The sequence below is a fragment of the Polyergus mexicanus genome, unplaced genomic scaffold, assembly GCF_030449975.1.
Source record: "Polyergus mexicanus isolate NDT 795.1 unplaced genomic scaffold, iyPolMexi1.0 SCAF_17, whole genome shotgun sequence".
NCBI classification, from domain to species: Eukaryota; Metazoa; Arthropoda; class Insecta; order Hymenoptera; family Formicidae; genus Polyergus; species Polyergus mexicanus.
The window spans coordinates 5,228,604-5,254,759 of NW_027223337.1; the positions used below are offsets into that span (position 1 = coordinate 5,228,604).

Below are 26,156 nucleotides of genomic sequence, written 5' to 3' on the forward strand. Positions count from 1 at the left end.
CTATCGAATAGATGTAAGATAATGAAGAACCAAAAAAATAACGATAAAAGTAACGACATTACCATTACCGTTACAAACAGAAAAAAGTAACGATCGTTAGCGAAAAAAAGTAACCGTAACGATAACGACGTTACAAGTAACGCGTTACTTCCCAATCCTGGCTATTGTTAATATTTGTATGACTAGCTACAGATACATTTTTGGCAAATAAGTATTTTGCATATTTTACGTATTATTATCCCGAACATTATTTAATATTTTAATTGAAAGTTAAGATAATTAATGTACAAGGTAATAAGTATAACGATTAAAAGATACGCAGCGGTAGAGATTAATTGGAAATAGTCGGCATCGACAGTCGATTCTTTCATCGCGGGATAAGAACGCATTGCGATACCGCAAGGAAACCGTTCCGCAATATTGGCCGGATGTCCGGTAGTTTCGTGTGTACGTCGAATACAATGCGATATTTGTAAGGAGGGAGATCTGTTCGAAAGGTTTCTTTCGTAATACGCCCGTCTGCGCGACCGTTGTTTCCTTTTCCTTTTTTTCTTGGCTCAAGACTTGCGTATGAAAATTGCACTTTTCTCTTTTTCGCGGAAGGAGTGATAGAGTCTTTCTTTATCCGCGTTAACGTTTACGAGATAAAAAAAAGCTAGAGTTTCATCAATATAATAGTAATACGCAATTTAATTTAATTGAGCAATTAATATAATTTGTAACTTAAAATAATAATTTCGTGTATATGTTTAGTTTATATTATTATTATATTCTATTTTATATTATATGATATTTTATTCAAGTAGGGTCAAACCCCGGGTATCCGCGAGAGATCCGCGTGAGAAATTCGCGGCGGTCTTCTTGGTCGGTACCTGATATGACGAGAGGGACGCGAAAAAGGGGGAACCCCCAGTTTCGCGCGTGCATCGCCAAAGTCGAGATTAATTCGCGCCGCTTAGTCGCGAGTCTAAGCCGAGTCGCAATCCGAAAGGAGCGTTTAAACCATTTAGAGACGCGCGCTTCATTGGGAAATCCGACAATTACTAATTCGCCGGTCGCTCGACCGCGAGAAATCGCGATAAATCTCGTATTATCCTCGGTCTATCGCCCGGCGTGAATGCGCGCGCGCGCGTAGATACTTGGATGAATTCACGCACGTGTATCACGTGCGCGCGCGCGCGCAGGATCCACGCGGAAATGCTTAACTTATGAACTCTCGGGGGAACTGTCTGAATAGAAACGTCTCTTTGGATCGAGCTACGCGCGAATCCACGGCCGTTTCCTGGATCATTGCCAAGGTGAAATCATCGGTACGTCACAGTAGTGGCCCATGATTAATGATCATTCGACGACGAGCGGATCGCTGCTCGCGTTAAGAGTCTCACAAACTTCCTCTCGCGATCTGACCGGGATCTCTCTCTCTCTGTTTCTCTCATCGTCGGATAGCTACCGATCGTTACGATACCATAGATCTCGTTCCGTTCGAAATATTTGTCTCTATTTAAGCGTATGCTGCGCGATTCGAAATATTTTATTTTTTATATCAAAATATGTCAGATTAAAATATAAAATAACTCAAAAAGTACTTGATAAAAAAATACTTTATTATAGTGTTTTGGAAAGCTCTCGATGTCAGCTACAAGAATACTAAATAAAAAATGGGGGTTTCCGTTTAAGATTTTAAAGTTGACCTTCACATGACCTTCAAATGATTTTCCAAGGTCAAATCATTGTCACCGTCTTATGGCCCCCTTGAAGCCACACAACTTTTGTTTGAAACATTTTTCGATTTAACGCAGTGTTTCTGAGATATTTGAGCGGGTCCTTTAAAATGGGACACCCTGTATATCCGTTATTACGAATGAAGCGAGAATGCAAAAAATTCGCACACGATTACGATAATTACATCGATCGTCTTGATTCAGCGTCCACGAGTGTCCATAGTGTATACGGAATAATTAATGGAGTGAATTATGTCGACGTGGGTCGAAAGATGGGATCGCGGCGAAGATTGCTATAAATTAACGTGTGTAATTGCGTCTAGATTAAGCGGTTGTAAAAACTGTATTTTCGTCGTGATTACAAAGGCGATTTTTTATATCGTAACTCGGCTTTGCCTTGCCTTTAAGAAACGAGAAGGCGAAAAAAGATGTCGACGGTGCGTGTGTCTGTTGGTAAAAAATAATGCGATAAATCGCCGCCGTTTCTTCCAGATGACTCGGCGATAAAGTGAAAGCCTTAAGCAATCAATAGCGTCGAAATGAGAATAAGATAAATAGGATATTTATATACTAGTCTATTTTGCCGGAATTGATTGGAACCTGAAAAGGGCAATTAACGGCGAATCGTGCAAAGACGATCCTTTCCTCGACGACGACTGTCGTGTTCTCGTCATCCACCGCCTCGTCACGATCCGGATCCTAGTTCGATCGCTCTCGGACTCTCGGGGACTCTTCAGGAGCCGTCGTTCGCGCGGCAGAGGTCAGTCGTTAACGCGTCACGAAAAGATGGACGAGCCGCTGCCGGTGTCCGCGGGCACACAATGGCATATTAATGGCTGTCGGTAGCGGTGATAAATTCCTAGGTTGAACCCGCTCTCTAGCTCTCTTTCTCCCTTCCTCTCTTCAAGGAGCCGTAAGCACGCTCGTTTCTCCTTCCTTTCCTTCCGTCTCTCCCTGTTTTTCTACCTCGGGGACAGAGGAAAGGGAGTTCGATGCGGCGACAATGAGCACGAATAACTCAGCGCGCGATAAAAAGACGAGAGGGAGAGACGAAAGAGAGTTATGCGCGCACAGGTGAAATGAGAGAGAGAAAAAGACAGGAAGAGAAATGCTCGCTACGGTTAATTGCCTTTCCTAGATGTCCGGTTAGAGATCAACGCTAGTTAACCCGCCTTGCCCCCTCCCCCCCCCCCCCTCTCCAACCCTCGAGCTACCCTGTGTCGCGAGGTGCATTATCTTCCTCGGAATGGCAGATAGCGTTGATGCGTCCGCTATGGCTCGTCATCTCGCCTGTCATGTACGCGCGCGAGATGGAACGGATAATATTGTCCCGGCGCGTCGAGTCTATGGGATTTTGGATTAAGTATATACGTGAAACAAAGCGATGAGAAATGAAGATGTTCGCATATATAACATAATAATTGCGCAAATGCTTTTGCCATTGTACGTAAAAGTGTAACGAGACGCATTCTTCGACGCGATATCCACGCGTTCTAGAAAAGTGATACACGCGATTACGATTGTTTTATACGTGAATTAAAAGCAGCATTAACGTCGGTAACGGTGAAATTATCGAGGGAGCGAGTAACTCTCGAGTAATAATTCATTAGATTTAACGAGCGGTGAAAAGTTCTCGCGCGGTAGTATCTCAAGTGCGTACGCGCCGATCGGTATCTCTGATACGTCGACGCATTATGACTTTCGGACGTGCAACTTTGGCGTAATTAACTGATTCGACGATAACGCCTTGGCCTGTCAGAGGTTGAGTGAATTACACGGGACAGGGAAGAATAGGAAATTGCATTTAAGAGAATATTTCGCGCGACCGGGCAAAAAAGGAAATCACCGAGAAAGCGACGAGTCAGATTTTACCTTCGCTGATTGAAAACACGGAAAGAGATACGACAGCAATTGATATCCGGAAACTCTCTCCTACATCGGCGCGAGGGCATCACTTTCCGATTTAAAGCGTTAATAAAAAATATTTGTGTCGCATTTCTATCCCATATTGAGAAGCGCCTTTGTCGACGACCGTGACGGAATCGCGGTCTTCGACTGGATCGAAGAAGCTGTCGTTAAGTTGTTTACGCTGGCGCGCGTCCTCTGTCAATTAAATGGACGTTTCGGACCTAGCGCAACGACACGGCCCCGAAATCGATCGTCTTAACCGAATCCCCGCTATCCCCTCGTTTTTTCTTCGTGGAAGTCCCCCCGAGCGCGTAGACGCGCCCGAGAAACGCCGGTTAAAAGAACGCGCTTCCGGCGAGCCCTCTTAACCCATATCCGTCCGCGAGCCCCCTGAGGTGCCCCTCTCGCGACGCGGAGTCGCCGTCCCCGGGACGTTCTCGTGATAGCTTACGGCCGTTTATTAGGAAAGATTTACGGCATGCGCCTTCCTCGAGGCAGCGGCGGAATGACGATTCTCAGGTTTTTGACCGCTCTAGGAATCCAATTGAGCTTAAAACCGTCGTCCTCCTCCGCTACTCCCTTCAATCTCGTTTCGTTGCCGTTACAATTATTAACGTGTCTCGGAACGCGAAAGTATTGTCCGTCTTTTGATAGTGCCGGTACGTTACAAGTATTCTTTATTAAGACACTGTATTATAAGAACTTGCGTGATTTCTCTCGGTAGGAATACGGAATAATGAATTCAAGTCAAGTGATTGATTTCTTCTTGCTGTTTTATACAAATTCGGTGATGGAAAAATTAAATATAGAATTATTTTTGAAATTAGTGCAATAACGGATTTTCATATGTACACTGAGAGACCAATTTTGTTGTGTGAAATAAAATTTGTTTGAATCAACTAAATCTCTTGTTTGGATATGGACAAACAAATCTTTTAATTAACACAACAAAATTATTTGAAAAATTTGATAATACTAACACACAAACTTTGGTTCGGTGAACAAAATTTTTAATCGTGTAAAAAATCAAATTTTTGGTTGTTTTTTATTTTAATTTTCTTCACTGAATCACATTTGTGTGTTAGCCTTACCAAATTTTCCAACTGCAGTTACATTTGCTTTTGTTACATCGACCAAAGTTTAGCCATATTCAACGAGAAATTTACTCGATGGGTGTCTCTTGTGACACGATAAGAAAAAGATATACAGATTATATTCTCCATCTTTTCAATTCTCTCGTCGTTAACGAGAGACTGATCAGTATTTCCCGGACAGATGAATCCGCCATGATTGAAGATGCACTGCATACTGCACATCACACTACGCTGCATAACTATTGACCGCGCAGTGACACATGAATGCGCAAAATAGCTTATGACGTTCAAGTAAACGATTTAGTTCAAGTAACAAATACAATTATTTGGAACGCGATGAGATGGATGAGTTTGTTATCGCAAGAATAAAATTTTATTCAGATAAACAATTCCATGCAAACAAAATAATTTGTTAGCGTAACATTTAACACTTCTTTCCAATAACATAATTTTTATTAAATAAAACCAAATTATACGTGTTGAATTCAACAAAATGATTCAACCAAATAATTTTCTTTTATTTAAAATGGATCTCTCAGTGTATCGATGAAATATTTATGTTTCACGGTGACGTGTGGAAGAGGTAACGGTTTGCAACCGAAACGGTAAATTTCAACACGTTTAGACGATTCAATGACCGAGTTCTTAATTTTAATTCTGAATTATCTGCCATTACCACGTGATAAATGATAGGATGTCGAAACGTTCTTTACTAGTTTCACAATACGTTCTTCGTCTCGTTGAACGGAAATGTCTCTACGATAATCGATTATTTATTCTCACGAGGATGCTTCTAGTTATATTCGTATGCTTATACCAGCGCCGATTAAAGAGCGCGTTTAACTATACTTGTTGAATTTTAATGACGAAATATACGTTGATGCCGGATTCGTTTTACATGGAAAGAAAAGAAAAGAACGGAATCGCGCACGTGTAGAAATTCCATTCTCGGTATTCTTGAGTAATACGTTTTCTAATGGCTGTATTCATACGCGTGACGTACTCGTTAATCAAACGCGAACTAATGCATTTAGAATCATCGCTGCGAGCGGCAACTATGCGCGGAAACGTCGCGCGCCATTAACCGCGAATCGCTTGCGGAGCGAAAGAAGGAGCGCAGTTTGTAGATTAAATAAATAAATCAGTGAGAAAAGGACGTGGCGCGTGGTTAAATCGTGGGCAAAATCTGACGCGAGGCGTCAGAGTAACGTATCGCGTCGTACAATATAACGATTTATAAACGGATAGAGTTATCAAACGCCGTTGAGATTGAATAAATCCCGATTCGAATGCTCAAAATAATTCGCGCTACGTTTGTCAAATGCAAATTTATTAGGGTTGCGCGAGATACCAAGAGAAGATTTTAAATTAATTATCAAGACGATACCAAAACAAATTATCAAGATTCTTGATCTTGTCGAGAAGTCTTGGTTTTTAAAAAAAAGTTATCTAATTGTTCCCGATCTCTGAACGGAGATTTTAATTAATATGGAAATAGAGGCGAGAAAGACAAAAAATTTTATTTATTGTTAGTAAATAAAAACATTTATAAATTTAAAAACTTTAAAAAATTTAAATTTAAAGAGCCTGCGCATCATTATCATTACACACTTTAATGTGACGTAAAAATAGCGCAAATTAATTACTTTATATTACTTAATTTATAAAGTTTAATTTCAATACTTACGTTTAAAAATATATCTATCGCTTTTTGTTTCTCTGACAATATTTTACTTTTCATTGCTTTTAATCCAAATAAATCTTCATATACTTTTTTATGATCTTTCTCCAAATGTTTTTTTAATCCAGTAGTGTTACTATTTTTCATTTTTATTTCTTTAGTCGCATTTTCTTCTTGACATAATAAACGTACGCCGATTTTTTCATTGTTTCTTGTTTCATACTTAAAATGAGTTTTCTATGCGCATTGTTTAACTGCACTTACTTCCGAACTTTCATTATCACTTTCGGAAATGTTTGCATGTTCAGCGGAAGAACTTGATTTTCGTTTTTAGACCGCGTCTGCACAATCGAGACGTGAGCATACGCGGTAAAGAACAAACGAAAATCGTGCTCGGCGCTTCGGATAACGGAAGAAATCAGATATACTTACTATTTTCTGTTTTTTATCAAGCTGACAAATAATTTAGTGTTAAATAAAAACTGTTAATTAAACTCAAGGTAAGACAAGACAAGACAAGATCTTTGATACAAAAATCCTCTCAAGACCAAGACAAGATTAAAATTTTCAAGACCGATACAATATTTTTGCGAATATTGTCTTGTCTTGGGTCTCGTGCAACCCTAAAATTTATATAGTATACAAATTACAAAGATTAACAAGTATATATATATATATATATAGAGAGAGAGAGAGAAGAAATATTTTGTGGGAGAGAATTTTTATATACATTTTTTTTCGTACAAAAATATCTTGTTAAATAAATCTTGAATAAATATAATATATTTTTAAAATTGCAAGTTTCTACGTTAGCTTTTAATGACAAAATTTCGTAACGATCGATTCATAAGAATATCAGCCCGCGGATCACGATTCCGTCGATTTGTTTGGATTTAGCGTGACACATAGGTGGCGAACACACACGCGTGACGTCACTCGCCATTTTACACGAGACATCTGGTAGGAGGTATGGACGCATTCTTTTTGGGCCGTCTATATCTCTATCTTTCTCTCTTTCTCTCTTTCTCTCTTCCCCGAAAACGTCTCGCCGGATTCGAAAAGACAATTCATCGCGAGAGAGTCCTCCCCTTTCCCTCTTCCTCCCTTCTTCCCGCGTTTTATTTTACGGCGCACGGTGTAAATTGCCGAAGGATTGGAAGAGCAGCACGGGCAGCTCTGCGTGCTGCGCGCCTCCGGGCGATGAATTATTATTGTCTCGTGCCTCACGCAGCCGCGGCCTCACGTTATGCGGGGCCCACTCTCGAGGGCCCGGCCTCGAAAAGCCCAAATAGCGAAAAATAATATCGCTCTGGATGGCGAGGGAGAAAATAACAGGATGGGTGGCGGTAGCGGCGGTGTTGCTGATGCTGTTTGTTGGTTGATGGGGTACAGACGCGGCTCGCGCAAAAAGTTACGGGGCCCAACGTCTTAATGCCCGTCATGTGCCCCTCGATCGATCGATCGATCCAGAAACACCGCGCAACCGTTTCTGGCACCGATTGTTCCAGTACCGGTTATTCTCAGTACCGATTATCTCGGCGCACGGATCGTAATCGTGGTTTTAATCTCCCGCGACGATTGTCGGCGCGCTGGTTATTCTTAGCATCTTCTCGCTTTCGCGGTTTCCTTTTTTTCACGTGCAGTATTTGCTGCAACGAGTGTTGGGGAAGTCTCGCGGGTTTCTCCAAGTCTTTTGTACAGGATAATGATTCTCGTATATCGCTTGTATTTTAAAATAATTCGCGTGTAATAATAACTGAGTAACAAGTGAACTAAATTTATTTTTTAACATTGAACATTTTTCCTGTGTTCAAGAGAGAGATTGCGAATTATATAAAAGATAAAATTCTAAATCATTATCTCCTTGATGATAATAAGTTTGATTCGTCGACACACGCCAAACGCTGCAATCAATAACATTCGAACTGAGAAAAGCAAGAAGAAGTAAATTATGTAAATGTGTGTTTCCAACATGGTCTCTTTCTCTCTCTCTCTCTCTCTCTCTCTCTCTCTCTCTCTCTTTCTCGCTCGATCGAGTTTTGCGATATCGATTCGCCAGTGATTGTTTCACGCTGGCCACAATTACGCGAACGCGGTGTCGCCCGGGGTTTCGATTTCATGAAGACGTATTCGTGCGCGCGCGCGATCTCGACACCCACGTGTATGCGTGCGCGCTCGCTCGCTCGCAACAATACGTCAACGCGCACCCACATTCATTGTACGCGAGGCAGGGTGATTTCTCATTGTAGGTGGAGGAGGTACGGTATGAGAGTTATTGACTCGTTTGATCCTGGGTTACGCCCCGACCTACCTTAACTCTAAGTTACTATCTTGCTCTCTCGCGTCCCACGATCTCGTGGATCCAATAACGATCCCCGAGAATCTCGTCGACTTATTCGCGAGGGGAAACAATTTTTAAATTCGAACCAACATTGACGTGTGAAAGTAAAAGGAGAAATTACACAAGTGACTATTCGGATTTATATTACGCTATAATCCAGGGTTGGGAACGTTACTCTATAAATGTAACGCGTTACCGTTACCGTTACTTGGAAAGTTCCGTTACCTTTTCGTTAGGTTTTTGTTTTTTTCTAATTCTAAAATAAGCTATTGGATTATAAAATTATTTAATAATCAATATTAAATGTAATAATCTATGTTACAATTAAAAACTCTAAATTAGTCACTATATAGCGAGCGTTTTTTATATTAAACCTATTTAATGATTCTAATTTTTTTATGTTAATATCTTTACTTTTCAATACGCTTATTTTTATAGGAATTTAAATTGTAATTTACAAATTTTGAATTTGTCGAAAATTTTTATCAAACATTGTTTTCAAATATTGCTAAGAGAAATATTGATATTATTAAGAGTGTATTCCAATATTCACTATCAGTGTTGTAAAATCTATAATTTACGTTACTATATTAGGTGTACAACTTTGCTTCCGCCGTTTTTTTCCGAAATTCGAGGCTTTATTGTAAAAAACTGGTTATACATTTATGATTCAAAGTATTGTCCACTCCCAATTATCGTGCTAATTCTTTTTGACTTTGACTCGAGTCCTCATTAAGTAATGCCTCCAATTCTGCATCTTCGAAAACCGTCTCTCTTCCACCGCTATGCCGGTCTTCGACGTGAAAATCACCGTTCTTGAAGCGTTGAAACCACTCACGACACGTTCTTTCACTAATAGCGGCTTCGCCATAAGTATTTGAGAGCATTCGATGAGCCTCAGCCGCAGATTTCTTCATATTGAAGCAGAAAATTAAAACCTCCCGCAAACGACGAGAATTTGGCTCGTAAACTGACATTTTCAATGGAGAATAACTTTATGACGCGGACACAAATCGACTAATGTTTCTATGGGATTATGTTGACAGATGCCCAAGTTTATTGCATAACGTCTATGATCTATTTATTTCGACCACTACTTACCGCTATCTATAGGAAAACGGCGGAAGCAAAGTTGTACACCTGATAGATTTTCGATACTGTCAGTGACTATCAGAATGCAGCCTATGATAGAAGGCTACAAAATATTTTTCAAAAAATACATCTATCGAATAGATATAAGATAATGAAGAACCAAAAAATAACGATGAAAGTAAGGGCTAATTCGTTTTATCGTTACTGTAAAAATGTAACGACGTTACCGTTACCGTTAGAAACAGAAAAAAGTAACGCGTTACTTCCCAACCCCGCTATAATCTCACAAAAATAGAACAATCGTAATGATGTACAATAATTTCTTTTTTATTACTACCCTTGATATACGAGATTTTTTTTAGAGACGGGAATTTTAAATTTTCAACCACTAATATATACAATGTAAATAATTGAGAAAATAAGTGATAATATAATGGAATGTTCGATGATATAATCGAAGAAGTATATGCGGAGGAAATTTTTTTATTGACAAAGAATGCACGATGTACCCGGGACTCTCTCCATGCCATGATACCAAATTTACCGGTTTGCGATTGTTAGCATCGTCGTCGATTCAATCGTCAATGCAAACGATAAGGGTCGTGCGTGGCTGCCGGGTGCTATTTAACAATGAACTCGGTAACTTGATCTGCTCGCCTACCGCGGACGCCGATTCGCCCGATCGCCGATATAAATCGCTGGCTTCGTTAGTGAAATCAGCGCTACGGGGGGACCGCAGGCGTTTTAAATGCACGCCGTGAATGAAAGAATGATGGCGCTACGGCTAAGCGGCGAGAAACGGGGGCGGGGGGGGGGTGGCTCGGGGCCCGAAAGAGAAATGAACCGGGCTTGGCTGAAGGCGTTTCGCGCGGCGATGAGTGATATTTTATACTTGGATCTCGTTTCGATAATTCGATCTCTCGTGTCGCGTCTTTTCATCGCAAGAGGGAAAGAAAAATCGGGGGGCGGGGGTGGGAGTTTTAACTATAAGTTACAAATTTGTCGTTAATAGTTGCAAACTTGTACACGTTACCAATGTCGGTGCATCGTTTACTGCGAGAGATTCATGGGATGAGAAGCCTCTTCTCGAATTCTCTTAAATCATTCGCGTATCTCGACAAACGAGCCATACTGTCGCCGGTAACAGCGACGTGCTCACATATCGCGGATGCGTTACGCGCGTTCTATATTAAACTTTGCGAACGATATATGGAAGCACAATTTACATCTCCGGATATTCGTAATCGAGTACGAAATAAAGATCGAAGCGAGACAGAGAGGGACTTTTGATGCGCGAAACAGCGCGCGTGTGTAATACAATAAGAAAGAGTATCTATACGCGCGGTTAATTGGCGCCTCTTTAATATTGCAAAACGGCGTGATAATTCATCGGATGGACCGTGCAATTAGGCATGATAAGTCACCGGCGGTTTCAGTAGGCGCGAGCGAAAAAAATTCCGTCCAGTGCAGAGAGACCGATAATAATTTGCATTCCCGGGGGCGGTCAAGGTGCCGAGGGAAGAGAATATCGACGGCGCGAGAGTAGCCCGGTTAGCAATCGGGAGAATAGATGAAAGGGCATGAAGAAAAGGGCAGAAGGGGGAGGCAGAGATTCGCGCAGAACGCATCCCTTCGCATCCCGAATCAGTTTCGTTATATCTGCCACTGCTCCTCTTTCTCGATCGTCCAATCGGCGTATATCCGCGCCCAGTTCTCGCGCATTCATCACGCGGCTTAACTAGGCGTGTCTCGCGTGTATCGGCTCCGGGCGCCAATTCTAAGGATCCGATGCACCGCGGCAGTCCTAGATAATTCCGTCGGGACTCCTAGCGGAGGATAAGGCAGGTGTGGCCGCACCCTTAACGTTACGATCTCCGATCTCGCATCTTCGCGATTGCATTCATCGATATCTCCAATGTAGCGTGCGAGACGGATTTTCCTACCCTCGTAATCATGTCGTATTGACACGATTCGGGCAGATTTTTTTTTGACAGCGCGATTTACAATATACAGGGTGACCCATTTTAAAGGAGCCACTCAAATATCTCAGAAACACTGCGTTAAATCGAAAAATGTTTCAAACAAAAGTCGTGTGGCTTCAAGGGGGCCATAAGACGGTTATGAAATAAGAGGTTCGATATTTAGCGATTAACAAATCCGGCTAGATGTACTTAAAGATACAAGACGTACTTTCCATTCGTAGAACAGTCTCGGCGCGTGAATCGGCGGCTCGGCTATTTAATTATCGGCGCGCGATCGAGAGAACGCTCGTATTATCCGTGATACGGATCGGTGCGCTAAGTCCGCGCACGGCGCAATCTGTTATTACGCGCCCGCGATCTTTCTCTCCTTGCGAGGACTATTTATAGACGCGAGATATATAGAGCGTAAGAAACGCGGCGGAGAAAGAGCCGCGATGCCGCGTCCTGATACGAGGATACCGAAGTCGAAATCGTTACCGAACAACCGAACCGTTGACGCTAATTATTGGCCAATGATACCGATTTCGAAAAGATGACACCCCCGGCCTTTTATTTTAATATCGTCCGTTTGATCGTACGCGAATTTAAGCTTTTTTTCGTACCGGGCGAAATAACATGTTCCGAGATGTTCAATGTATCGTGTTTGACTACATTGATCAAGTATTATAACGCGTAATTAAATTTGATACTCTCTCCGAATTTAAGATCTCTTTCCACGTCATCGGAAATTAGGACGCGAGTCACTTAGCGCGAAATTTCACGAGGCGAGAAGTTGTAAAACAGACAAAGAGATCACAATTAATTTAACGATATCTGTACCGATGACAGCTCTAATCGGTAAAGAATAAAAAGAAGGTGAGGCGAATCGTCGCACGTGGCTCAAAAAAACGCGCGCGGATATTTTCGAGCCATGTCGGTGAGTAAACTTTTTTTTTTTTTTTTTTTTTTTTACGCGGAGCTCGTAAAGCCCGTCGTTAAAACTGTTCAATTTATACGAGCCGTAAAACTTTTCTATCGCGATATCGGTACTTTCAGAACGCGGATGAAGCATCCGTTATTAACTACAATGAGTTGTCGTTCGATGATCATGCTTCCAACAATCATCGGATTAGGCGGAGTTTGATCGAACACCAATAAGTCCGCTCGTTTACTTTTAGCAAAACTAGCCTGCTCTCTCGTTACTCGCGTTATTTCTAAAATAAATAATTCCGCAGACAATAGTCTTTTAAATTGATACAATTCAAGCTGCCATTCTGGCGATGAAAAAGATTTTAAGCAAACATTTTTAACTACGCAAAATCTTTTTCACTTTATATGCCGTCCAGAATATTTTATAGGCACAATTATGTTCGTGGCAAGTGCGAAAAATTGTTTGGAAAATGACGAAAGCTGATGTGTTGATGTCACGGCACGAGATTATTGCAAGCCGCTAAAGAAGGTAATGAAGAGATGAACTCGAGCGGGTAAAAAATAATATACGCCTTTTAATCGTCGCACTTTAGAACCGCGATTCCGGCTTGCACAATGCGCGAGATACCGTTTCGATTTTGCTCGTCTACCGATCATTAACGCGGACCTCGAATGCGCGAAAAGGTCCTTTCGCGAGAGAAACTTCCCGTTGCTCCTTTCCGGGGAGAACGTCTCACCTGCATTTATCCGTGCCGAATTTTTCTACACAGGGAGGAAACCGAGGACGAATCTTGTCCTTCTCTTTCACTTGTCACCTGTCACTTTTCGAATGTCCGAGTGACGAACAAATTGAAGCGAGATTCGTAAGAGATATCGTGGAAGGAGATGGAGTTTTTTATTCGATACGAATTTCAAACAATTCTCTTGAATACAATGAAAATTTGAAATTTTTTTTATTACTATTATATGAGTGACTATAGAGAGAGAGAGAGAGAGAGAGAAATTTTTTTTTTCTTTTTACTGATGTAATAATGATTACAATTGGGAGATATTTCAGCTTTAGAAATACCCCACACTGTCTCAATTTATTTCGGCTATCTTAATTTCATTGCAAGCTAACTGTAAATTATGCAAAACGAAAGAAATGGGAATTTTCAGATAAACGATCACATTTTTCTCTAACGGAGACGGTCCTTCTTTCCGACGTTTCTGATTTTTGACAACGCGATCGCGCGATAAAATAAGAGTACTGATAATTATATATCGACATATTTAAAGAGCGGGAAGGAAAGAAGCCGATCGTAAAACAGCTTCCGCGTTGCGTAACCGCGAAGGATTTCTGCGAGCGAACTTGAATTAATGACGCGGCCGTGTATTATTGTCCCTCCTGGTTCTTCCGTCCTCCGTACCACGCCGGGCATTACGGCAACGGTTACGCGGTGACAGTGCGAAAACGCACGCACGCGGTCAATGAATCGGATGACGGACGGTCGGTGACGTGGATGACGCGCGCGAAAGAAGACGCGCGCAGAACGTTTCTCCATTAAATTATAGCGCGGTCCACGCACATGGCAACCGTCGAACCGTTAAATCGATGAATCCCGCGATGGAATTCGCGCCGCGATGGCGACGCGTCAAGTACTCGCGAGTCGGCCCCGTCGTGCTTTCTCCGTCCCCGGCTTTTCCCTCCGTATCCACCGTGGCGAATCATCCCGAGGGACAGAGGGAATGGGGTCCTTGGAGGATTCTGCTGCACGCCTCGGGTGAATCCGAGTATACAGGAACTAGGAGAATCGCTGGTATTCGGAATTTGATTCGCGCATCGCGGATCATTTTTTTTTCTTTTTCTTATGAACCGATTGTTTGCCAATATCTCTCTGCGCGCTCCAGGTAAAATATAAGAATTCCAAAATAGAAATAAAGATGTAAAGCAGAACAATATCATTCTTTCTAAACAAATCTGTTTTGCGAAAGAATAATTTTTATCTTTATTCATATTTATTTAATTTGTATTTTATTTAATTTTTATCCCTCAGAAGCTATTAGTTTTTCATAACTATCTCATCTCTCCGTCAAATGAGAGAATAGTAAAAATGAAGAAGCTGTAGATGTAAAACGTATAACTTTACGATTAATTAATCGGAAGCACTAATAAAGTTACATTCAGGTAGTAACTAACAGTAATTTGACTAACACGAGAGAAGATTGGTACGTATCAAAAAACGATTCTTATTGGGACATTTTGCAACGCTTTACGGCTCCTGCCGGGACGTCCGAATTTCCCATCTGTCAAATCCTGAAGCGCTTCGCGTTTCCGAGCGCGATGCGCGCCAAGTGGAACGAAAAATTAAGAGCGCTTCTTTTTCCCACGTGCGTTGCAACATTATTACGCTGTTACGTGCGGATTTTGTCGTTCTTTGCGCGGCTTTCACGGCGAATCAAGCGTTTCGCGCTTGAGTCGAATTAAGTCCGTCTTTCGTTACGTCGCTGCGAATTGCTCAGTGCCGAATTGAACGATTTCTCTAGCAGAAAAAAAAAAAAAAAATCAGAACACGCACGTAAAATATGTTTAATTAAATATTTTTATAAGCTTTATGCGGATTTTAGAGAGGGTCAGAAATATATTTCTAATATTTTCCATATGCAAATTAAGTATATAAAAATGCCATTGGTACAAATTTTATTTAATAATAGCAATACACATATGCGTAATTGGGCATTAATATATGTCAAATGTTATAATATTCCTTATAAGCTGAATAAAGTTAATCTCATTATACTTCATATCTAATCAAATTTTAATTTAATTTAATTTAATCTTTTTCTTGAAATAATTTTTTTCTACGATTTATCTTCGCAAAAATATTGAATAGTACTTGAAGAAAAATTATTATTTCTGGAATGATCTTATCGCTTAATGCTTTATAAGCATTAAACATATTCAGTCTGTCTTTGATTTTGTTGAAGTGAGTTAGATGAGATGCCGATTTATTCTCGCACACAGACACGTACACGATTGATGACGTTTATACATTGCAGAGTAATAGAGTTAATACGCTCATTTAATAACGTAAACTGTTATTATTGCAATTACTGTTATTATTACGATTATAAGGATTGCCCGGTGGCGGAACGACAATTTATTTGAAGTATTCGAGCCGACGCCCGACATGAGCTTAATCCGAATACGCGATGATTATACCCGTAGCATTCGCGTGTAATTTATTTCGCGATGCGATAATAGTAATTTCGATGTCATTATTTATTTATCTTGCATTTTTACTTACATGTGGAACGTGACTCTCGTTTAATTAAAAACGAGATACGGGAATCATGAAAGGTTACGTCAAGTATATTTGCCAAGGAGAAATGATTTAATAATATTAAAAAATAATATAAACAGAATTTTTTGCATGTATAATTTTCAAAATTTTTTAGCGTCAAATTTTATTAGCTACACCGAAACAAAAAGTTGTTAACTTGACTTAACATGCGTTCAATCGATTGCCATTTCTTTAAATTGAAATATTTAAATTGAATACGACATATTAAATCTAATATATTTATTTGATTTAAATACATAAATATAATTTCAATTAAAAGAAATGGTTAAAAATGATACTGAATGAAAATTACAGCTAATTAAAAAATGACGTTAAATGTAAGATTGGGAAAGATAGATACAGCGTTGCTGTAAGAATTTTGCTATTCCTGAAAATCTGCGCTAAATGAGCAATTTGTCTACTTTATTACTGTGTATACTGATATAAATAATTGTCTCTAATTGTCTTGGATGATAATAGTTCCTAGATTGTGCCTCGAAGCCGCGAGAAAGGGGTCTTCTCAGGAAGGTTCACCCGGCGGCTTTATACGCGTCACAGTCACACAGTTAAACGGAGATGAGTTTTCTCTCTTTCTCTCTTTTTCTCAGCGACCCTGACCGTTCTCACTGGCGGCGTATCGAGGTCTGGGAGTTATGCGCTCGTACCTATTGCAGGCACGTAAGGCATATACGCGCACCCTCCCCTCTTTCATCCCTGTACACAGTCGGAAAAAGATAGGGAGAGTGAGTGCGTTGCCTGGTATCAATTTGTCTGGCGTGGTAGCAGGTTCGGCCGGCCAGTCCCGAAGGTCGCTTTGTGCGCGAGCCGCTATCCGGCATTCTATCAAACCAAACAACATCCACCGTCCGATCGATTTATTCTCTCAGCGCGGCCGCGTAAGATACCAATTATCCTCGCGGCAACATCGAGCGAAAGAAAGAGAGAGAGAGAGAGAGAGAAATAGAAGGAGTCGAAAGTTGAACGGCGCTGTTTGGTGGCCGCGACTAACGACGCCTCTCGAGATGATTATATTGTATTAAGTCTTTTTAAATATGGAAGATAAAAAGCGGATTTTTTCTTTCTTTTACGGAGCACGGAAGTCGCGTGGATTCGTATCGTTGACTAAATTTTCGAGAACGGCTTTTCGCCCATCTCGATCACGGATATTTGCGAGATACGCCTAGGCTAGCCCCCGCGGTCGCGGTAAACGTTAGCCGCAACATTTACGGGCAGTTATATCCTAGACTTCCTAGAAAAAGGTGATGGCCTCGAGGAACAGTTTAGAGACGCCTGCCTCCTGCCCTCGGTGTCTAAAATCGAGACCGGAATATGCATCCTTGCCTGTGTGTGCATCCTAGGCCGGGCTAAGTTCGCGTCTCGTCGATCGGCTCCGTCAGTCTCGCGACTAGATAGAAATTACAAGCAGGGCCGAGAGCCGATTTTGAGATAATTTCCGAGACTCGATATTATACTTACGTGTGTTGCCCACGATGATGGATCCGGTCGAAACGCAGCGCGCGGGCATCTGCATAATTTATCCGCCGTGCCGCCGGACGACGAGATTTTTTTCGTCTCTCGTGACAAGATATTGCGCAGCAGCGTGCCCAATATATCGTCATTTAAGCTGTTTACCTTTCAACAATTTACGACGACGAATCTTGATACATCCTTTTCGAGGGCTAAATTAACATTTTTTTTCACAACTTTTGAATATATCCCATATAGCACTGAAGCTTGCAAGAACATTGCTGCAACATTGTAATATTGCATATTGCAGTTTAATGTTGCAGAAATATTGCAAAGACATTTATTTTACAATATAACTTTAGCAATGTTACAGCAACATTCCGAAAATATTACAAAAAAAGTATTCAATAATCGCTAGTTCATTCGTTTACCACTATGAGGCGCATGTTGCGCTATCTATTCCGCATTTAATTTTTAATCATGACGATTATATAAAGTTTACAAAGAGCGGCTAGTAAGATTAAAAAGATATAATAACTATTTTTGTTAATTTAAGTCGTATGATATGACCCTAATACAGGGGACTGGGACATTGGACTAAGAATTCTTTTAATAGTTTCCATTCTTATATAAAATCAAAAATTTGATAATAATATTCTAATATGCAAGATACTTCAGATTTTAATAAATAAATTTTGAGATTATATAAAGACAAGAGAGATGTGAAAAAACTCCTTGTATGCGTAAATTCATCACAATCTTTTTGCATCCGGATATCTGAATATTTCGGATACAAAGAAATTGTGAATTTACGCAATTGCAAATTGAGTTTTTTCTTATTTCTCTTAGATATTCTCTGTCACTGAAGGAAGTCGAATGTGTACTGAAAAATTTACATTTTATAATTTCGTTATTATTATAATACAGAAAAACTATATACACGCTAGATCCTGACTCTTATAAGCCTAATTTCTTATTGTTTTTTTCATATGCTAAGGATATTATGTCGATAAATATACATAAAGCATTATTGCATATATATTATATTGCTATGTTGCTGCAATATTATATTGCAATATTTCTGTAGGCGGACATTTTACTGTTGCTGCAATATCATAACAACGTTGCAGCAACATTTCGCAATGTTTCTGCAATGTTGCAATCTTGCAGAAAAATGTTGCTGCAATGTTGTTGCAATCTTGCGGTGCTGTATGGGATATAATTAAAGAATTGTGCGCGCACAATTGTTTCGAATAAGAGATAGATAAATAGATGAGAACACATCGATGAATGAACGACACTAGGTATTTTCCAAAGAAATCTTTTCTTTATTAACATTGCACATTCTTAAATACATTTGGTCTTGATCGAGGAACATTATTGGTGGGAATTTATTTCGGTAATCCTACAGGGACCGCTTAAAGAGCTAATTCTTATCTTGTCTAACTCGCGTATCTAGGTACAAAAAAAAAAAAAAAAACAATCTATTCACAAAGGTACTTGGCGGCAGTGCTAACAGCGCAAAATACAGTCTTCGAAAAAGTTCCCCTTTCGTGCGCGAGATTGCCGTGAAGAGGAAAATTATCTTTCTTCTCGTGCCTAGGGGGGAGGCACAAAAGAGATCATTGTACAACAGGTAGATCGCGATCGCAGAGTTGATCCTTTTTACACAGTTACCGCTCGATTATCGTTTCAAGTACGATTAATCACTCGCGGCGCAAACACTCTAAACGCAACACAGAAATCTCACGCTAAACGCTCACGCATTATCGCACAAATATTGATAAACTATCCCTTAAACTATTTATAAGAACAAAATATAATTATTAATAATTCGACAATATACATCTTTCCCCTTGAGAAATGATCGAACGCTATTTGAAAATCGCCGAGTGAAGTTTCAAAAAAGGTCAATAAAAAAAGCGATACTACTTGTTGTTCCGTCGCAACTTCAATTTCTCCCGCTTCCAGGCTCGGTCGCGGGACTTTGTCCTCGGGACTTTGGCCTTGGAGCCGCGTTAAACCGGAAGACGGAAGACAAATCGTGCCGATAGAGGGACGAGAGGCGCGCGTCTGATGCGCGTCCGGCGTAGATGAAGACGTTTGCGCGTCGACTGATTAGCGTTCGCGTATATCGTTGCATCGTGCACAGACTCAGGATATGAGGAGGAGGGGGAGGGGGGGGGAGAGGGGGGAACCCACACATGTGGGTCTGATTTGCCATTATCGCGTATCCCCGACCTCTCGCACTTTGATATTACTCAAGATGTATTTTCTTCTTTCGCGCGTCGACATTCTTTCTTCTCTCTACTTCTCTTCGTCTCACGCCTGTCCTTATCAGTTTGTATCTCTTTCCTCGTTTCACCCAGTCGGGAATGAGCCGATGAATAATTAGCCCACCGTCCCCCTTTGATTTTTTTTTCCTTCCCCGACATCGCTCGATCGACTCAAACGAATCTCTTATCGTCTTAATTGAGGAAGCCGGTGCGAAAAATAGATTCGTTCGTCGTTAATTACGCGCGATTTATCCGCGATGGTAGTCGGCGCCAATTGAATGATAATGTCCCGAGAGATACCGTATCTCCCCTCCCCTCGAGTAGCAGTTCCCCCCCTTTCGAGACGCGCGAAGACGCGAAATCGCGGTGGCAATTTAATCCAGCGATTTGATTACCGAGCAGGTGGATGAGCGGCGACACTTATCGTCTCCTTTCATAATACTGCTATTACAACGCGGAGTCCTATAATGGGACGCGGAATGTGGCAACTATAAAGTTATTATATTACAGCGACGGGGTGCGTAGAATTTTTCTTTTATCGCCATGTACTTGGATACGGGCGCGTCATATTTTGCGAAATATAAAAATCACCAATGTAATACAAATTTCTTCCGCGCAGGAAAACATTATTTCGTCTACACATTTACGTGTATTTCTTGTAAATTATATATATATGTATATATATATTGATATTTTGAGAAAGAAAATATCCTTGCTCGCGACTTTTATTTATGCGAGCGCGAACTTCGTAAGAATCGAAAATAATGTTAAAATGATTATATAATATACGTCGCTTATCATCGCGCTTTATTTCGAGATGCGCGTAACTAATACCCGTATTCATAGTCCGTCCTTGAGGAATAAGGATTCCTTGTTCCTCGTTCCACGTTTCATAAACTTTCTTTGACCGAACAAGGAATCTTATTGGCTCTCTTATCTCAAGGAAGGTCACGAGCTTCCTTGAGGAGTGGATGCGATCTTTTTAGCAGACGATACGCAGAATATAACCAAATATAACCTCCAAAAGTTAGTTTCGTTACATTTCAATCTGTGGTTTTGTGGTTATTTGTTGTCGCGCTCTCAAACTGAAAGTGTATAAAGGAAAAAGGGATAATGGACAATGAATTTTTAAATGATTCTGACGATGGATTTGAAGACGAAAATCCAGAGAATCGGATTCTGTGGCGGATTCCGAAAAGATACATTCGCGATTGGGAAAATCCCGTGGAATTTTTTGAAGATACGAAAAAGTTTTCTTATGTATTATATGAAATTAGTTGCAGGCAGCATAAAACGGTGCTGCCTCCAGTCGGTCACTAAAAATCCCTAAAATATTCCTTCCTTCTGAAAGGGAGACTCGAGGTCCATCTATGAAACAAGGTGGCCTTGCAGATTCAAGGAATCCTTCATGGAGGCTTCCTCCGTCCTTAAAATAAGGAAGGACTATGAATACGGGTATAAATCTGCGATTCTAAACGGCGCTGCCATAATGACCTCAATTGTAGAAGAGAGAATGAACTTCCCCATCTCTCTCTCTCTCTCTCTCTCTCTCTCTCTCTCTCTCTCTCTCTCTCGCCCCTTCTCATCTCTTTCTCCGCGTTCCGATCGATATAAATTACCGCTGCTCCGCGCAAAGATCAGATCCTCATGTTCAACAGATGGAGAGGATTAGCGATATTAGCGAGAGAAATCGGCTTTGCAGTGGCGCTATCATCAGCTCCCGACTTACTTCTCTCTGTGTTTTCGTTCCTCCTCGAGGAACGGAGAGGAGGAGCTTTCTCACATCGAGGATGGAAGAAAGACTGTTTCTACGCGCTTTTCTCTCTCTCTCTCTCTCTCTCTCTTTCTCCATCATCTCCCCCGTCCCGCTGTCCTTTCTCTCTCTCTCTCTCTTCCTCTCTCGTCTTTACGCCTCTCTCCGTCGCTCCCTCGCGTCCTCTCACGTCCGGCCGGTACCATCTATCATTCTGTCAGCTAGGAGATTTCAATTTGCTCTCTTTTTGCGCCATTACCGGGACCCGCGGTCCGCGCAAAATTGTATTTAATTGTGATTGACTGCTAAGTGGAGGTGGCCGGCCGCCGCCATTCTTACCGTGATTTTTGCGTATCTTTAATTGCGCGAGAGGTGCGTCGCGAGTCGAATCGCGACCGAATGACAATTATTCGAGTCACGCGGGACGCGTGATGGGACGATCTCGCACTCGAGGCGAAAAAAGCGTCGCGGCGACGGTCGATCCAAACGAGAGCCGATTGTGATTCGCGCGAATATCTGATCCTTGTCGGATTATGAGTTCCTGGCTCGCGATAATGTTGCTAATAATTGTTATCGTAATTGTTACAGTTGATTTGTTATCGTTATTACCTTGACGACGATGATAAAATGATCTGCGATCTGTCCAATTGTAATTATTATGAAATATTGACGGGGCTAGATATATAAACAGCATTTGTTTGAGTAAATATTGACGATTCGACTTTACTCGACTTTTTCGATTTGTTTATTTCCCTAATCAGCGCGTACGAGCGCTTTCTTGCGTTAAGCGTGAGATGTCTCGCGTTAAAGGCGATTATAAATAGAATGTCTCGCAATCGCTTTCGAGATAATTACCTACAATTATTCCCTAATCATTTTCATTGAGCAGTAGAGCTACGCGGATGAATAGTCAGGTAAACACGAGGGGGACGTAACGCTAAGTATCTCTTTCGAAACACGTGAAAAGTTCTATGGAGTTCACTCGCGAAAAGTAGAAAATTTATTAATTATATATACTATTCATTTTTTATTAACACAACTTTCTTTTCTTCATAGCAAATTATCTCTTGAGATTATTTCTCTATTTGTATTTTATGAATGTCTCGGAAAAAAATATCAATTTTTCATGTACCTTTCCTTTCACCTCGAAACTATTACATGCCTTTTTACAGTGAACTCCTCGATAGATTACCTATCGTCGACCCTCGTGGCATCAATGCACGCATATAACACGTGCGTATATCTATATGTACAGAATTACCTATACAGCCTCGCAATAAGTTAGACGCGCCTTGAATCAAGATATTTACATGGTGCCTCGCACGGACGACAATGTACGATGGTGTACCTATTTACAATTAAACTCGAGGCGAGTACGCCCCCGCCGTTCTAGCACGGTGTGACGATAGCGGCGAGAGGGTGTGTGTGTGTGGGGGGGGGGTGCGTTGGAAACAAAGCTTGCTCTCGGTATTTTGCAGTCGACGCGTCGCATTTTATGCGCCCGGATCTGCCCATTTGCCCGTAATGGTATTCTCTATCGAGGAGGATGCGACATTTCTCGTTAGCATAATTATTAAAAACTTTGCGTGAAATATCACTTCGACGCGAACGATATTTATCGATAATTCGAGATATCGAAATTGATACAAAGTATCCTAAACTATCCCGAGACATTGGTCGCGCGAACAGCGAGGCTGGTTGCTCTCTTCCAGGAGAATCCTAGGACCGGTCGGTCGATCGCGACCTTTTTCCGCTCTTCGCTTAGATCCTATCGCGACCAGTCGAGGAAAAAAAAAAAAAACGCTCCGGAATCCCGCAACGATGCATCTCGATGCCGGGATAAGTATCAACGATGAATTGCCGCGCAACGCTAAACTTACGCGCTCGATTAAAGCCCGACGTGTGCAATTAAAAGCAGCTTTTTACCCGTCGACCTCGTAATCGGTCAGTTTTCATATCGTTAGCATATCCGTTAGCGTATACCGGTGATTTCTAAAGACGATTCATTTGCATATTATTTTTGATATCTCAAAGAGCAGATAAATCTCAGTTTTTCTTTAAATATAGGAAGAATAATTTAGTTTAATTTTTATTTATGTGAAGATATATATATATATATATATGTTTAAAGAGAGACATATCTGAAGGATAGAAAAATTATTTCTGGAAGATAAATTTAATAAATGTAATAACAAAATGAATTATCTTTTCGTCGAAGAACGTTATGATAGATGTAACCTAATGTTTCAAATGTTCTATATTGAATCTTAAAATAATACATTGTACATTAGCAAAATGATAGCGAAAAGGAATGTAGATTTCTTGAAATTTTTCGACACGTCAATCGAGTTTGTGAATGAGAGAATTTTTTGAAAACTAGCGATAACAACGCCGGTATCATGTTTTTCTGTTTACGTACTTCTGCTTCCCGTTTACGGTCGATGCCGCCATGGTTGAGTGACTCATTTACAAGTTAATGAAGTCCGGATCCCCCAGTTTGCTCGTTAATTCTCATGCTTTCCGCGCGTGCGAGCGAACCGTCTCTTTCTCGGTATCCCGACAATTCGTCATTACCTGCGGTTAACGTTGAAGCCTGTCAAAGGATGGACGGATCTTGTCGTTCTTGTTGAAGACTCGAACAGCGATCTTTCAATTGGCATCTCTCCGAACGGTGGAAACTCAAACGGGAAATACCCCTTCAGAATCCCACGAGGACGACTCTCGATCCCTCTTTTGATTAGTTAACTTTGATACTTGAGATTTTCGTCGTCGAGATTCGCGCCGATCTTGTCAAGAACATGCAATCGTCACATCATATTCGTGACGTTTCTAAGCTCCATATTCGATGTTTCGCGAGCTTCGAGGAATTATCGCGATGATATCGAGCAATACACTCGATCTTCTTTCGAAGAAGAGAATTTTTGTCGCCAAACTCGCGTTTATTCGCGCTGTAGCAGTTCGTAGAGCGCGGCGATATAAGTCTGCGCCATTTGCAGCGTCTCGAACTTGCTAAGCTTTCTATCATTGCCCAGACTGGGCACGACGTCCCGTAGTCTGTCGAAGGCATCGTTTAGACTGTTCATTCTTCTTCTCTCTCTGGCATTTGCCGCCAGTCGCCTCTTCCTCAGTACCTCGATGCCGGGCGTGCTGTTCTTCATCTTCTGCACCGCCGCCTCCTTGGATTTCTGCCCTTGGTATTCCGCTGGCAAAACATGGAGGCTGTCGTTTCTCTGATGATACCTCGACTGATCGCATTTGCCCGGCTGACCGTTCACTAGATTAGCTTCATTCCTCGGCACGTTATAAGCGGCGCCTAGATAAAGAACATCCGTTCTCTGAGCGTAAGGGTGACTTTCGTTCCGCGGATGATAGATACCGTTTTTCACGTAGCTTTTCGTGGCGAAGAAAGCCTCCTGATTCTGGCCAAAGTCGGTTCTGGAATTTGCAAACATCCCGACTGAATGGTGATCCATTTTTTGAATGTATCCTGCCGGCTCTTGCTTGTTTACCATACTCTCGTTAAAAGTCATCCTGGACGTTGCGTCGTTATAAGATGTGCACTGTTCATTCATTCTGTAAGTCACCTTGGCGTGATGATCTTTGATATTCCTGGCGCCGTTAACGTTCATTGTTGACTGATGCTCGTTTCGACAGCCACCCTCCTGATAGTAGCCCTCGTAGAAGTCGCCGAAATTGAAGCCAGCGGTCACGTGGAGGCTGCCATTTGGAACGCTACCGATCTCTTGGTACTCCTGCTGGTGGTGGCTGTCTACGGAGCTAACGCTGCCGCAGCTGCTACCCCTGGATCGCGGCGGCTGCGGATAGATCTCCTGGTGATGCCAATTGCCACGCGGATTCGATTCCGGGCTACTCGCTGACCCGTAGCCCTCGGAGTCCAGGAGATCGTATTGCTGGAAGGCCGCGTAAGTTGTCATTCTTGTGTGCGCGCGTACCGGATGATCGATCCTCGGTTCTACCGGCGATCTTATATCATAATCTTCAAAAATCGCCTCAATCGATTGTCATCGCCTTTTTCGCAGAATTCTTGCAACGTTCGATCGATGTCAACGATGCGAATAGTTGTCGTAAGGGATGATTTCAAAAATGTTCATTTAAAACGTAGGATATCTCGGGAACGTATGGGATTACGTTCGTCAGCTTTCACGTCCGGCTTCCGTATGAGACCATCCGCCGTGTATGCTTCGTGTACGGAAGCGTTGCGTAAACTGACTTTACCTGACGATCTCGTGGTCTGGACCATGCCGTCCGGTTTTCTTCAGGCCCCGCTGGTAGGGGAAACGGCGAGACTGACGGACGCGGAGTCCCGGGGCCCACGTGGAAGGGGATCCCCAAGGAGGTGGAAGGAGTCCACTGGGAAGTAGGCATCTCTTTGTAGAAGCCGCGCGACCGGACACGCCCCTCGTCTTCCTTCGTCTTCTCTTCGCTGGGGGCTCCTCTCGGGGCCCTTTTCGCGTCCGGAGTCAAAAGGCGATCGCGAGGCGGTGAGAAGAAAAAAAGGAAAGCGCCCCGATCGAGCGGCACGCACGGTCACGGGATCGACCGGGCGTCGCGTTCTTGACATTGGAGATAATGTGGCCGTCGTGTCGGC

General features: G+C 41.8%; 1 protein-coding gene across 1 annotated transcript; it reads right to left on the bottom strand.

Moving 5' to 3' along the window:
• Positions 1-24,415: 24,415 nt before the first annotated feature.
• On the bottom strand, positions 24,416-25,535 carry LOC138940728 (uncharacterized). The gene has a single exon (XM_070309870.1). It carries the CDS (start codon positions 25,480-25,482, stop codon positions 24,487-24,489), a length of 996 nt encoding a protein of 331 aa, XP_070165971.1. The 5' UTR covers positions 25,483-25,535; the 3' UTR covers positions 24,416-24,486.
• Between the last annotated feature and the right edge of the window lie 621 nt (positions 25,536-26,156).